General features: G+C 41.1%; 1 protein-coding gene across 1 annotated transcript; it reads right to left on the bottom strand.

Annotated features, from left to right (window-relative positions):
• Nucleotides 1-1,171: 1,171 nt before the first annotated feature.
• On the bottom strand, nt 1,172-10,323 carry LOC113539317 (tripartite motif-containing protein 16-like). The gene is made up of 5 exons (XM_026935019.3): nt 9,268-10,323; nt 6,283-6,378; nt 3,246-3,479; nt 2,904-3,063; nt 1,172-2,292 (listed from the first exon to the last, which is right to left on the bottom strand). Exons 1-5 carry the CDS (start codon nt 9,970-9,972, stop codon nt 1,766-1,768), a joined length of 1,722 nt encoding a protein of 573 aa, XP_026790820.3. The 5' UTR covers nt 9,973-10,323; the 3' UTR covers nt 1,172-1,765.
• Nucleotides 10,324-16,100: the final 5,777 nt, after the last annotated feature.

Raw genomic sequence — 16,100 nt, 5'->3', positions numbered from 1 at the left:
GCTAACAATGTCGTTATTTGCCTGACCGTCTCTGTCTACAATATTCTCCTTACTGTCACTACCATAATTTATCAGATCACCACAGGTATGAGTTATCATCCCACAGCTAATCTGCTCAATGGAGTTATCAATCTCATAATACGAGATACTTACCCTCATGCTCCTGTCTGGAGTTGTGGGCCTAAACAAGGCATTTGGACCTAGAGAAGGTATTTTGGACATTCACTCTTATGGTGCACACTTTGGTTGTTACGTTGGATCAGTTGGGAAGAGCTGAAGAGAATAAACTGGAGCACATAATGGTCAGTTTCTGACCAAGCTTCCACATCATATGAAGGCCAACATCAGGCTCTATCTAAACCCTGTTAAGACTGTCATGTCCCCCTGTCCATCATTTACCAGAATGGAATGAAGTAAGGGTTCAAGGTGATTGTACACAGTTTGGCAGTAGCAAATTAAATAGACTGTCAGGGCTTTTGCAACATGCAGAAGCCTCACCTGAATTTGATCACTGTTTTGCATAGGAGTAGATGGAAGAATGGTCAGACCAGAACTTCAGCACAAGTCTTATCCAATGAGAAACCTAGAGAGAGAGCACCAATCCCAACAGTGTACCCATGCTAGTCAGGTATAGCAATCATGATACAGTGTTCAGTCACCCCTCTGAAGATTCTGTACCCTTTTTCCCTTTGACTTATCCCTCTGTTCACCACACATCTCAATTACACTGACTATACAATCCACCTATACAAACATAATATCTGTACTCTGAACATTATAGTGGGTGAAAGAAGTCTGAAGTTCAGATCACGTCAGGTCATTTCATATCACCTGTTCATTAGTGTGTGCACCATGCACTAGACTTACATCACATGATATCATCTCGCTGGTATCGGGGCATCTTTTATGAATACAAATAAGTGTAAATGGGCCCCGTATCAGGCCAATAGCTGATATCAATATTAGTATCAGTTAAGCCCTAGTTTTAATCTTAAACCATAATGTTTTATCAATTTAACATTTTAACATCATAACCTTGTAACAGTTAGACATTTCTAAACTGAACATTAAAACATGTTAAATGTTTTAATATGTTATAGTTAATAACATTGAATCACTGTATGTAACATGCGGCTCAAGAAGGCAGGATGCAAGTATGGGTAAACTCCACATAATTTTACTGGGGTAAGCCACAAATCATAATCACAGTCCATGGTGGGGAGGCAGGCAATGTCACACAGGAATAATCCATAATCATAAATCAAATAAACAGGCAGTGATGTAAAAAAGAGAGCGAGAGGTCAAACTAGAACACACGGAAAACATGGAACAAGGAAACATACATCTAGAAACACAAGAAAAACATGACATGGAAACACTGCTAAGAATTTAATGGCTTTAAGGCATGATAAGACAAAACACAATGAGACACACAGAAGGGCTCAAATACACAAATTAATCAGGAATTGATGCAAAACAGGTGCACACAATCATGACACAATAGAGAGAGTAACTCATGATAGGACAGGAGTGGAAACAATATTCAAATAATAACAACACACATGTAACCGTGTAAACAAAACATGCATGCCGAGAGCCACAGCACTGATGACGATACGTTGTAGTATGTTGTAGTATTGTTTAACCAGCTCTTTAAGCATTTTAACAGGCTCTCTCAGGCCAACACAAATTCATTTAGGAACTCTACCCTACTGATATCTATATATACTGAATCTGATATCCCAGTTTTAATTTTACTAACATTTCATCTTGGATCACATAACCTCACAGTTGAATTATAAAAAGGAAGCCAAAACCCAGCGTATAGAGGATGAGTGAATGTGGTGTGGACACTGTGGAGGAGCCTCATCGTGTCAGAGACATTGTAGAAGGAAAGAGTTCCTGCACTGTGATCCACATACACTCCTATTCTAGAAGATGCTGGATCCCGGAGCTGAGTCTTAATTCCTTTGTGCCAGAAAAAAACAGAGGAAGAATAACAACACAGACTCCAGGACTGACTGTTGCATCCAAACCTAGACTCATAATCCTCTCCTTTCCTGCTGATCTCTTTATATGAAACTGATATGTACACACCATCGCTCCACTCCACCTCCCAGTAACAGCGTCCACACACACTCTCCTTACACAACACCTGAGACAAGTAGTCAAATCTCTCTGGATGATCAGAGTATCGCTGTTCTGTCCCACTGCGTGTCACCACTCTGTTCTTCTCAGACAGAACGAGTTGACGATGTACCGTGTTGGGGTCCAGAGTCAGATAACAGAAATCTAAAACAATAAAATGTCCACAGGTTAGATGTTAATCACAGGATTTATAATAAGTGTGTGTGAGACACCTGTCTGTGTTTCCTCCCAATGCTGCTCTATATGAAATATTTAAAATTTTACCCAACGTCAGTAATCTGGTAAAAATGAATAAACAAAAACAATACGGACATGTTTATCTGCTGTGTATGAGTGAGTGAGTGAGTGAGTGAGTAAGAATATGTGTATGTGTTGGTCTCTGTGGAGAGAGACCAAAAAGGGATGGAAAAATGATGTGGAAACAGTTTAAGTCATAAATATGAAAATTTTGATGCTTTGCTGGTATCAGACATGTCAGTGGTGTCACAGTGGGGCAACTCAGTGGTAGATTTGAAGTTAAGCCATGAACTATGATTTTCTGGATTAGTTCTTTTGACTTTACCTGGATGTAATTTACCTTTTTCTTGGTCATTTGCCACTTCCCACCCAAGAGATAGCTCATAAGCTAATAATAAGCTAATACTTTGTGATATATTTTTGTCGCATTACTACTTATTCCTGTTACATGAAATTTATATCCCTCTTTACTGTGATGCACAACAAATAAATAGTTTCCAACAGAAATATTTGTTTACCTTGTGGACGGATTCTGATGAATTCCTCCTCCCAGACTTCCTCAACTCGTTTTTTCAGATCTGAGAGAGATTTTCTCACTCCATCAAATGAGAGATGTTGATTGACAGTGATGCTGGGTGAGTCCTCACATCCAGGAGGAACACAGAGAGACGGGAAACTCTACAGAGAGGAAATAGAGAATGTGAAACGTGTACAAGAGGAATGAATGAATCTCAGACTGAATCAGAAACAAAAACCCACTTGTGATCTCAGACAGGAACATTTATTGTTGCTGTAATGAGCTTTTAGGAGGAAACTTTGTGAGGAACAGCACCCTCTGTAGATCAGACAGTGAGTGTTACCTGGAGGTAGTGGATGTGATCGTGTGTGTGTGAAAGCTGCTCCAGCTCAGTGACTCTCCTCTTAAGATCAGCAATCTCCTGCTCCAGTTGCTTCAGGAGTCGTTCAGCTCGACTCAGTTCAGCTTCCTCCTGAGCTCTGATCATCTCCGTCACCTCTGAGCGCTTTTTCTCCATGGAGCTGATCAGCTCAGTAAAGATCCTCTCACTGTCATCTACTGCTGCCTGTGAACTCCTCTGTTAGGAGAGGCACACACACACACACAAGATGGAGCTACATTTAAAAACCATTTTTACAGTGACCATATACAGTGCATATAGAAAATTTTCAGACACTTTCAAGTCTTCCAATGAGAAACCAAAAACATGTTTTTGGAATGTTTTATCACTATATCAAAAGTAGAAGACTGAAATATCATTCTCAAATGGAATAAGTTTGGACAGTCTTCCTAAATCTGGCCGCCCAGCTAAACTGAGTAATCACGGATGAAGGGCCTTGGTCAGACAGGTGACCCATGGGAGAGATGGGAGAACCTTATAGAAGGACAACCATCAGTGTAGCACTACACCAATCAGGCCTTTATGGTAGAGTGGCCAGAGGGAAGCCATTCCTCACTAAAACATTTACATTTATGGCATTTGGCAGACGCTCTTATCCAGAGCGACTTACAAAAGTGCTTTGAAGTCTATCAAAAATACATTCTGATTCTAGCTCACTAGGTCACAAACTAGGAATACCATCAGTCCAAAACTCTGTTGGGGAGGTAAAATACACATTAGAGCCCACTTGGAGTTTTCCAAAAGGCACCTGAACAATTCTCAGACCATGAGAAGCAAGATCCTCTGAAGATTAAACAATTTGGCCACAATCCCTAGCAGCGTGTATGGAGGAAACCAAGCATTGAGCATAACCTCAATACCATCCCTACAGTCAAACACAGTGGTGGCAGTATCATGCGATGGGGATGGTTTTTGTGACAGGGACTGGGAGACAAGTCAGGATTGAGGCAAAGATCCTCTTCTGGATCCCATGCAGTTTGCCTACAGAGCCAACAGATCTGTAGACGACGCTGTAAACATGGCCCTCCACTTCATCCTCCAGCATCTGGACTCCCCAGGATCCTATGCCAAGTTACTGTTTGTGGACTTCAGCTCTGCCTTCAACACTATCGTCCCATCTCTGCTCCGAGACAAGCTCTCACAGCTGAACGTGCTGGACTCAATGTGCAGGTGGATCACAGACTTTCTGACAGACAGACGGCAGTTTGTGAGGCTGGGGAAGTATGTCTCGGACTCCCGGATCATCAGCACTGGATCCCCCCAAGGCTGTGTCCTCTCTCCTCTGTTATTCTCCCTGTATACCAACAGCTGCACTTCTAGTCACCAGTCTGTCAAACTTCTGAAGTTCGCAGATGACGCCACCCTCATTGCCCTCATCTCTGTTGGAGATGAGCCGGCCTACAGAAGGGAGATGGACCGTCTGGTGTCATGGTGCAGCATGAACAACCTGGAGCTCAACGCTCTCAAGACAGCGGAGATGATAGTGGATTTCAGGAAGGATCCAGCCCCCCACCCACCCGTCATCCTCCATGACACTCCGGTGACCTCTGTTGAGTCCTTCCGCTTCCTGGGTACCACCATCACCCAGGAGCTTAAGTGGGAGCAGAACATCAGCTCCCTCACCAAGAAGGCTCAGCAGAGGCTGTACTTCTTGCGGCAGCTGAAGAAGTTCCACCTCCCCGTGAAGATGATGGTCAACTTCTACACTGCCATCATCAAATCTATTCTCACTTCCTCCATCACAGTCTGGTTTGCTGCTGCCACGGCCAGGGACAAGGCCAAGCTGCAGTGCGTCATTCACTCCGCTGAGAAGGTGATCGGCTGCAGCCTCCCATCACTCCAGGACTTGTACGTCTCCAGGACCCGAAGACGTGCAGCTCGGATTGCAGCCGACCCCTCTCACCCCAGACATGCACTCTTTCAGCCTCTCTCCCCATCAGGACCAGGACCTCACGCCACAAGAACAGCTTCTTCCCCGCTGCAGTCAGCCTGCTGAAGAGTGCCCCAATTCCCCGCAGGTAACCCCCCAAACCTACTGACAGTCACTCTCCCCTCTGAAGCTGCAACTTTTCTATTTACCATGTACACTCACTTTTTCTGTATATAACTATTTATATTTTTGATTTAATATAGTCTATCTTCTGCTGTTTACATATTTCATATTTATATATAGCATGTTCATCTTGCACCATGGTCCCTGCACTTTAGTTTTGTTTTACCCTTGTATTGTGTTGCATTTTTTGCATTTTTTTTGTATTTTTTGTATTTTTGTATTCTTCACTTCATCTCCCCCTTGACCTTATATCTTTGATTCTGTGTTTGCACCTGACATCAAGACAAATTCCTAGTACTGTAGAGTGTCCTTTACTGTACCTGGCAATAAATTGTTTCTGATTCTGATTCTGATGCAGAAAAATATAGAGCAACCCTGGGTGAAAACGTTTTCCAGAGTGCCCAAGATTTCAAGTTGGGGTGAAGGTTTACATTTCAGTAGGACAATGACCCGAAGCATACCACCAATAAAACACAGGAGTGGCCTCAGGAAAACTGTGTGAAAGTCCTGAAGTGGCCCAGCCAGTGTCTGGAACTGAACCCAATAGAGCATCTCTGGAGATACCTGAAAATGGCTGTGAACTGATGCTCATGAAGAGTTCTACCAAGAAGAATGGGAGACACTTCCTAAAGACAGGTATGCAAAGATTGTAGAAGCAATCCATAGAAGACTTGAGGCTATCATTTCTGCCAAAGATGTTTTAACCACGTACTGAGTAAAAGATCTGGATACTTACATAAAGTAGATACTTCAGTTTTTTTATTTTTAACGCATTTAGAAAACGTTCCAAAAAGCTGTTTTTGTTTTGTCATTGTGGAGAATTGTTTGTAGACTGATGAGAATCCATTTGTCTGAAACATACCAAAACTTTGTGTGCACTTATTTTGTGTGTGTGTGTTTAGTAGATTCTCTTTGCTCTCTCCTCACCTTAATAGTGGCCACAGTCTGTTTCAGCTCCTGCACCTTCTTCTGCTTCTCCTGGATCCTCTGCTGGGATTTCATCTGCTCCTCTTTTAGCTCATTCTTGAGACCAAATAAAATACATTTCATTATTTCTACATCATAACTCTAGAACTAACTGAAATAAAATAATTCCTAACATGAATTAACATATGTCTTTATATTTTTTCCGTACTATTGCATGAAGCGTTCTGGTTTTGTGAGAAAATTGTGGATGGCAGAAATAACATTGTTATTTCTGTTACAGATACATTACGAGATAGTATCACAATATTTGCTGTACTGAAATACACAATGAATCCATAATGACCATTTCTATTTCTTCCTAGTTCTTCTTTCTGATTAACTTCCTAAATCCCTATCCCTCTCTTTCTCCACAGGTGATGTCTGCACATGAGGGGGCTGTGAGTCAACCAAGCTAAATGCAAACACTTAATGCAAAACCAAAAAAACCTTGAAAATCAACACAACAGGCAAAAAGCCATTCCAGCCACTCACCAATTTCTCTGTTTAATATCCTCATGCAGCACTGCGTTTGACCTCCCTGTAAATAGTGGTAAATATGGGTCTTCTAAACTCTTCCAGTATTGAATCCAATAAAAATCCTTAAATTTTCTACATGCAACAGCCTTTAAAACTGCATTGCACACACACATGCGCTCTCCCTCTAATGTCACAGATGACCTCTGTCCCTCTCTGAAGAATCACTGCCATTTCTCTTTGAATCATCACAGACATTCTCTCTCATTGACATGCTCTCTCCCAAGGATCACAGCTACTCTGTCTTTGCTGTTCTCACAGCTACTCTACAACTTCTGTCTTTGCTGTTCTCTAGCATCTCAGCCTCATCAGTGCCTTTGTCTATCTGCATAATACCAGCCTCCCATAGTCATCCCAATCCCTTTCCCCTATTCATCTAAACCTCCTCCCTCATTTATCTCAAGCCCATCTTCTATTAATCCCAACCCCACCCTCACACATTCCATCCTTCATCACTCACCCCAAACATCCCTCATACATCCTAATCTCTCTCCTCTTATCCCAATTCCTTCATTCTTTCCATCCGCTCCTTCAAGCATCCACTGTTGCTGAAGTTTGCAACCTGATCACACTATAGCAACCCTTAAGTGTACATGCTCATGATCTCATTCATGATTATTTCTAGGCAATAACACACAAGAGGCACACCAAACTATTGTAACACTGTTTTGAATGTGACATCAAATGGAGAACCAACTACCAGTTTAATCAAAGTCATGAAATTCCTGATTCTGATTTAGTAAAATATTTTCTCAGAGTATCTGTGGTGATGACAGTGCATCACTGAATTGTGGGAAAAAGAAAGGTGCGAAAGGATTGACCAGCTGCTTGATTTCAGTAGGGTCTTGCTGCATAGGAGTTATGACAATCCAACCAACTACTGACACTCAAGACAAGAAAGACACTCCAGTTTAATGCTGCTTACACAGCCACACTGATTCGCTAAATTTATACAGTTGGAAATAATTACAACATACCGAACGGTCACTCCAGGCTCCCAAGTGGCCCCTTCAACTGCAAGTTCAAATCCTGATGATGCCACAGCCATCCGTGGCCAGGAGCCCAATGAGAGAGAGAGGGGTGGTATGTTCTCTCTCTCCCCTATCAATCACAGCAACACTATCCAATTATGGGTGTCTATGGGCTAACACATTGGGAAGTGGGTGGATATCGCTTTCCTCTGAGTGCGTTATGTCCCCCTTGATGTTGCCTGAGCAGCAGTTTGAAAAGGTGCGGGCTGGCTTCACGTGTCTCAGAGGAAGCGCATGACAGCCTTCACCCTCCCTGGTTGGTAGCTGTCATGTAATAGGCGGGAGCTGCCTGATGGGTGGGAATTGGCCATGACTAAGTTAGGGAGAAAATACAGGAAAAATCCAAAAATAAAAAGAACAGTCACTCCAAAAGTCATTTGTAATGAATACAATAATAATAAAAATAAAGTCCTTCAAAAGCTTTCAGTTGCATAGCTGCTCACAGTCCCAGTGAAGGCCCACATTGGTACAGCCCATACAGCTGCAGCACCACTGGGCATCACCATTTTGAATGCCATGCCATGGATTCACAGAGCTGCACGAGTGCCACAAAAAGAGACCACATACACACTGGCTGAGCAGCCCCACTCAGAGAACTCTCTGCCATTGCTCAAAGTAACAGGCAGACACACCCACTGTGTATCAAGACCTGGGGAAATCCACTGCTCACGCTTGGGACTGGAGCAATCGAACTTATGTCTATTAATTATAACGTTAAACTTTTCCATTATGAATGTCTCTCTGTTTTTTTACTCCATAACAAAGTCTTTGCCAATTGCCTCCCACCAGCCAGCTCTCCCCTATTGTACAACAGTTACCAACCATCACAACACAGTGTAGCACACTTGGAGGGAGAAACTTGACTTGACTTCTACCACCTGAAGACTCGGTCTTGACTTGAACTTGGCTAGTCCTGGTCTTGGACTTTTCTAATATTTAACAGCCCTAGATGTAGATGTGGTCTGAACTCCCAAATAGGATCATAAACATGTTTCACATGTTCCAGTGATGTTACACATTATTTAGTGTGTTCATAAATAAATATAACTATGTCTAAAATAAAATCTATTAAAACTAAAAGAACTATAACAAAACAGAGTATAAAATGAAAACTATATACGAAAATAATATAAACATGAGCACTGTAATAACACTGATACAGAGCTTTAACATGGTCATGTTTGCATTTCAGCTGTAAAATGCTGTCAGAATGTTGTATGGGTGTTGGCTGTTTAAAGTACACTGACTAATCTGATCTTTTTAACACTTCCTTACCAACAACACCAACTTTTAATAACAATTCACTTCACAGTGAATGACAGTTATATCAAATCATATATAATTTATATGAATTGAAAAGATAGTGATATCCAGTTCTCACCTGTTTTTCAGTTCTTTCTGCTTTAGCTGCAACTGTGTCATGGCCTCTGTGCTGATCCATCATACACAGATAACAGATGAAGCTTTGGTCAGTACGACAGTAGATCTCGATCAGTTTGTCGTGCTGAGAGCAGATCTTCTCTTGGAGTTCAGCACAGGCTTCAACTAACTTGTGTTTCCTAAAGGCAGGAGACTGATAGTGAGGTTGAAGATGATCTTCACAATAGGAGGCCAGACACACCAGACAGGTCTTGAGAGCTTTGTGTTTTCTCCCAGTGCAGAAATCACACTCCACATCTCCAGGTCCAGCGTAACAGTGAGCAGTTTGGAGTTCAGTCTTCTTCAGTTTCTCCACCACTTCAGCCAGCATGTTGTTCCTGTGTAGAACAGGCCTTGGAGTGAAAGTCTCTCTACACTGGGGGCAGCTGTAGACACCCTTCACATCCTCCTGATCCCAGAAGCCATTAATACACACTTTACAGAAACTGTGGCCACAGGGAGTAGTCACTGGATCCTTCAGGAGATCCAGACACACTGGACAGGTGAAGTGATCCACCGAAAACTGATCTACTGAAATATTGGCCTCTGCCATTTTTCTGCACTCACACACACACACACACACACACACACACAGACAGATAGAGAGAGAGAGAGAGCTTTTTTTAAGTTTTGTCTTCTCTGAAATGAACTTCCTGGTTCTATGCATGTTATAATGTATAACAGAGAGTGGGTGTGGCTTTACAGAGAGAGCGAGTTCAGGCTTTAGAAAAAGTGTAGCTACACAACAGAGAGTTTTTGGTTTCAGATGACACCCACTTTTATTTACCAGTTAGGTTAAATTGCAGCAGCCCTTTTGTGTCCCTCCATAAATGTCTTGAAGACATAAAATGTTGGATGGCTAACAATTTTCTGCAGTTAAATGTAAGTAAAACTGAAGTCATCATTTTAGGCTCACTCACCGTTTCCTCTGTCCTTGAGGTCCAGTTAGGTCCTCTTTCCTCTAATACATATAAGCATGTCAAAAAACTTGGAATTTTTTTTTTTACTCAAATTTATTCTTTGATACACAAATTAGTGCTGTTGTTAAGGGAAGCTTCTTTCATTTAAGGAATACAATTTTTTATTACAATTTTAAAACAGTTTTTCTCTACAGAAGACCTGGAAACTGCGATTCATGCTCTTATTACATCATGGTTGGACTGCTGTAATTCTCTGTATGTTGGCCTTTTTCAATCTTCCTTATCTCGCTTGCAGCTTGTGCAAAAAAGCAGCAGCTAGATTTTTAACAGGGAATAAAAAGAGGGATCATATTTCCCCTGTTTCAGCATCTCTTCACTGGCTTCCCATTAAGTTGAGAATTGTTTTTAAATTCTTATTTATGTATATAAAGCTCTTTCTGGTGCTGCTCCACAGTACATTATTGGCGTTCTTCATTCTTATTCTCTTACCCGAACACTAAGATCTTGTAATCAACTTCTTCTATCTGTCCCCGGTTGTCGTACTAAGACAAAGGGTGATTGAGCCTTTTCTGTGGTTGGTCCCAAACTCTGGAACTGTCTCCCCTTTCATGTGAGGTCTGTTCCGTCTTTAACCTTTTTTAAATCTTCTCTTAAAACTTCTTTTTATTCTTTGTTTTATGATACTATTTAATATGATGCTGTATGTTATGTACAGCACTTTGGTTCAACTACTTTTGTCTTTAAATGTTCTTTATAAATAAAATTTGACTTGACTAAGGGAGCTTCTCTGTGATTTAAGGAGTGAGAATAATTGAAATAACTACCTCCTCTCCATTTTTTTCCACCTGCGAGTTTACTACCACCAGCAAGCTCCCCCTTATCATATAAGAGCTAACAACCAGGAAGGGTGAAATCTAATATTTGCTTTCTCTGAGACACGTAAAATCAGCCAAAGCAGCATAACACACTGACGGAACGTGCTGTCTGAGCTTACAGACAGCCACACTTGGCTAGTGTTGCTGTGATTGACAGGGGAGAGAGAGTAATGACCATTCTATCCAGAGACCACTGCCAGTTTTGCTCCCTTTTCTCATGACCATGGATGGCTGTCAATCTCCTGAAAATATGGCAAACACATTTCTGTTGTACCATTAGACTTACGCTATAAGCTAATATTTAGTGAATATTTTACTTATAATACTTACAGGTTAGCAGTTCATTTTGAGTTGTTGTATATGTACAGTTGTTCAGCTGTGTTCCCTACAGCTGGTGTGTTACTCGTTGCCAGCAAGGTGCACACAGAATCATTAACCAGTTCAGCTACATCTCAAAAAACACACAAAAGTCCTGATACCTGGGCACTGAAAAAAGAGAGAAAGATTTTTTCTTCCCTTTTCTCAGCCTTTTTGTGGAAAACAAGGTCGCTGTGGTGCACACGCACTTCTGATGTATGGACACTATCCACTCAATAATCCCTCTTTCCCTTTCCCAGTCTTCTTAATATATTTTACAATAGAAATGGTTCTGCACATAATATATACACAGTGTGGAGTAAAGAAATGCTAGCTTGGCTTCCCTGTAATAAACTGCTGTCTACTTCCTGTCACTGCTCCTCATCCACTGAAAATATTTAAAGAGTGAGTATGGGGCATTGCGAGTCCTGCTGTAGTGGACCCCTATTAGCACTTGTTGCAGTTCCCTTTTTGACCATTAGGTGCTATAATAAGTCTGTGTTGCTGGCTCCACTTGTCCACTTACACAGAAGTATTTTTAATGTGGTGACTCACCCTGCACTTGAACCCAGGCCTCTGTATATGAGAAACCTTACCAAACTGAGTGAGCCACCAAGGATAGTCCCCAAGTGCAGACCAAACAGGGAGAACACACAGAAGGAAAAAAACATAAATTAAAGAGCACCTGGAGTCAGACTCAAACTCTGGTTGGAAAGCAAGCACATTAGCAGTACACCCGAAGAAGGGCTATAAGCGAAAGAGGCACTAGGCATAAAAGGCCTGACACTCATTCTACAGCAAGCAAAACAAAGAGCAGATGAAAACGAAAACCACAGAGGAACTAAAAGCAAAAACTTAATCAATGGAATGCCAGGTGAAAAACCTCTGACTGCTCACTACCTTTTTTTTTTTTTTTTTTTTTAAAGAGAAGGAACTTGAGTACTCAAGAGGGTGGCTAGGTTGAAAGGCAGGGTCAGCCTAGCGCAGAGGAAAGACTAGAGTATTAATCTAGTTTCAAAATACCCAAAATGCCAGCTAAGTCTTTTGCCAGAACTCTGAAACAAACACTGAGCAGATGAGACCCTTCATGCTACTCTTAAGTAGACAGGCAGACGGGTGTGGCTCATTGCGCCTGATTATTTGGGATCAGTCCTGTGCCTCCCTCTGGTGGCCAAAGGCAGCATAGCCGATGACGCAGGCCCAGGCTGGCCTGTCACAAGCATCAGAAGTCAATCCACAATTCTTCTGACTGATCACCTTTATCCAGTGATGATTTCCCTCCTGATGGACATGGTCCCTTACAGGATGACTCTGCCCCCATCCACAGGGAATGAGGGATCAATAATTGGTTTGATGAGGATAGAAATGATGTAAATTATATGCTATGGCTTTCACAATCACCACATCTTGACCCAGCTTAACATCAGTCTCATAAAAACACCAACTGAGTGAAGAAGTTTTGGAAGCGCAGTGTTCGTTGACCCAGTACAATTCCACAGATATGTAGAATCAATGCCAGGGAGCGCTGGAGCTGTTCTGGTGCACTCATGGTGGGCCACCACCTTACTTCTACATGTTATGTTGGGTTTTCCTTTAATTTGTCACCTGCAAATGATTCTTATTTATTGTGGAACAGTTCTCACTTATGACACTGTTAGGCAGATTACTAGAAAAAATGAAATGGTTCCCTCTAATGACTGAATGTATAAATGTATTTTGACACACTTTCTGGGTCAAAATGAGCCGGTTTAGATTTTAACTTGTAGTGGAACCATACTAAATATACTCAACATGAAGCTTCACACTACTGGTCAAAAAGTTGGGTTCACCCAGAAAATTTCACATTTTCCATGAAAATTCATACTTTTATGAATTTTAAATTCTACAGAAGATGTAGTCAAGACATTGACAAGGTTAAAAATAATGATTTTTGCTTGAAATAAGAATTTTTGTGCTTCAAATTTTGCTTTCATTGAAGAATCCTCCCTCTGCAGCAATTACAGCCTTGAAGACCTTTGGCATTCTAGCTGTCAATATGCTGAGGTACTCTGAGCACATTTCACCCCATGCTTCCGGAAGCACCTCCCACAAGTTGGATTGGTTTAATGGGCGCTTTTTACGAACCATATGGTGAAGCTGTTCCCACAACGGCTCAATAGAGCTGAGGTCTGGTGACTGCACAGGCCGGTCCATTACAGATACCAGCTGACTGCTTCTTCTCTAAATAGTTCTTGAATATTTTGGAGCTGTGCTTTGGGACATTGTCCTGTTGTGGGAGGAAATTGGCTCTGATCAAGCGCTGTTTACAGGGTATGGCATGGCACTGCAAAATGGAGTGATAGCTTTCCTTGTTCAAGATCCCTTTTGATCCCCCTTTTTTGATCCCTTTTGTCATGTATAAATCTCCCACTTTAGCACCACCAAAGCAACCCAGACCCATCACCTTTCCTCCACCATGCTTTAACCATGTCAGAACATTTTTCACCTTTATTGTGAAATTGCAACACATAAAAATCAAGTGACAAACACCCAGAAATATTTTAGGGAAAAAAAGGAAAACCAAAAAAGTTCCAACACTGCATAAGTGTGCACACCCTTTTATAATTGGGAATGTTACAGAGTTCAGAATCAACCAATCACATTCAAACTCATGTTAAGTACTAATTAGTGTACAACTGCCATCAATTAAAGTTGCTGATTAACCCCAAATAAAGTACAGCTGTTCCTCTAGGATTTTCCTGACAGCTTCTTGGTAACATCCAACTGGAAAAGTCATAGACCACATTGTTTAAAAATATTAATCAAGAGAGGGTTACAATAAATTACCATGGAACACTGTAAAGACAGTTATCAAAAAGTGGAGAAAATATGGCATGACAGTGACATTACTAAGAACAGGACTTCCTGCTAAAATTCCTGAGAAGATCAAAAGAAAACTGGTCAGGGATTGCAGCAATTTCTGGCAAGTACTGATTGTTCCCTACATGTGCCAACAATCTCCTGAATTCCTATGTCTGGGCTACGGGGTAGGGTGGCAAGACAGAAGCCTTTTTTTAACCAAAATTTAAAAAAAGCTATCCAATCTCCCAAAACCATGTGGAATAATGTGTTATGGCCATAATATCAAAAGATAGCCAAAAGAACACCACCCCCATGGTGAAGCATGGTGGTGTTAGCATCATGCTTTGGGGCTGCTTTTCTTCAGGTGGAACTGAGGCTTTAATCAGGGTGGAGGGAATCATGAATAGCTCCAAATACCAGTCAATTTTGGCACAAAACCTTAGGTCTTCTGCTAAAATACTTAAGATGAAGAGGAATTTCACCTTTCAGCATGACAGTGATCCAAAACACACCTCTAAACCAGCAAAGGAATAGCTTCACCAAAACAAGATCAAGGTTTTGGAATGCGCCAGGTAGACTCCAAATCAGCGGGGTGACCTGAAGAGGGCTGTGTACAGGAGATGCCCAGCCATCTGACAGAGTGTGAACACAATAAAATGTAAAGGTGCTTCAACTAACTATTAGTTTAGGGGTGTGAAAAATAAAAATAAATAAATAAATAAATAAATAAATAATTTTTTTTATTATTTTTAATTTTTTCCCCCCTAAAATGATTCTTATTGTTTTTCGCTTTAATTTATAGTATAAAATTTCACAATAAGGGTAGAAAAGATTCTGACATGATTTATCTTGGTTTCATTATTTTACAACAAAAAAAAACTGCCATTTTAACAGGGGTGTGTAGACTTTTTATATCCATAGTTGATTGACAAGTTTCAGAAGAGAGTTGTTTTTTTTTTTTTTCTGGCCATTTTGAGTCTATAATCAAACCCACAACTGCTGATGCTCCAGATACTCAACTACTCTAAAGAAGGCCACTTTTATTACTGCTTTAATCAGCACGCCGGTTTTCAGCTGTGCTAACGTAATTGCAAAAGGGTTTTCTAATGATCAATTAGCCTTTTAACATGATAAACCTGGATTAGCTATCACAATGTGCTATTGGACCACAGGAGAGACGGTTGATGGTTTCCAGCTATAATAGTCATTTACAACATTAACAATGTATAGACTGTATTTTTGATCACTTTAATGTTATTTTAATTGAGAAAAAGTGTGCTTTACTTTCAACACCAAGGGAATTTCTAAGTGACCATAAACTTTTGACCAGTAATGTGTGTGTTTGGCTCGTTTTGTGTGCAACTAACTATATGGATTGTACTTTATTGTTGGTACTAACAATGACCACTAGGGGCCAGCTGGCTAAAATAAATGCACTTATTTGTAATATCATAGTGGCACATTGATAATTTAACAGAGGAGATAATTTAATTCATTCATTTATCTTCAGAAACCATTGTATCATTGGGTTATGGTGGTTCTGGAGCCTATCCCAGGGTGTCACAGGGGTAATTTTCACTACACACAGGGCAAATCCACCTACTGGCATGTTTTTGGGAGGTGGGAAGAGACCAGAGAGCCCAGAGGAAACCCACATGGACACAGGAAGAACATGTGAAACTCCCAAAAACCCCAGAGACCCTGGAGCTGTGAGACAACAGCGCTACCTGCTGCACCACCATGCCACCCTACATGGACTTCAGTTTTTTAAAACATAATGCACATTTTACAGTAAACAAAAA

Source organism: Pangasianodon hypophthalmus, chromosome 14 (assembly GCF_027358585.1).
Source record: "Pangasianodon hypophthalmus isolate fPanHyp1 chromosome 14, fPanHyp1.pri, whole genome shotgun sequence".
In the NCBI taxonomy this organism is placed as follows: Eukaryota; Metazoa; Chordata; class Actinopteri; order Siluriformes; family Pangasiidae; genus Pangasianodon; species Pangasianodon hypophthalmus.
This window is presented reverse-complemented; position numbering and strand designations above follow the sequence as displayed.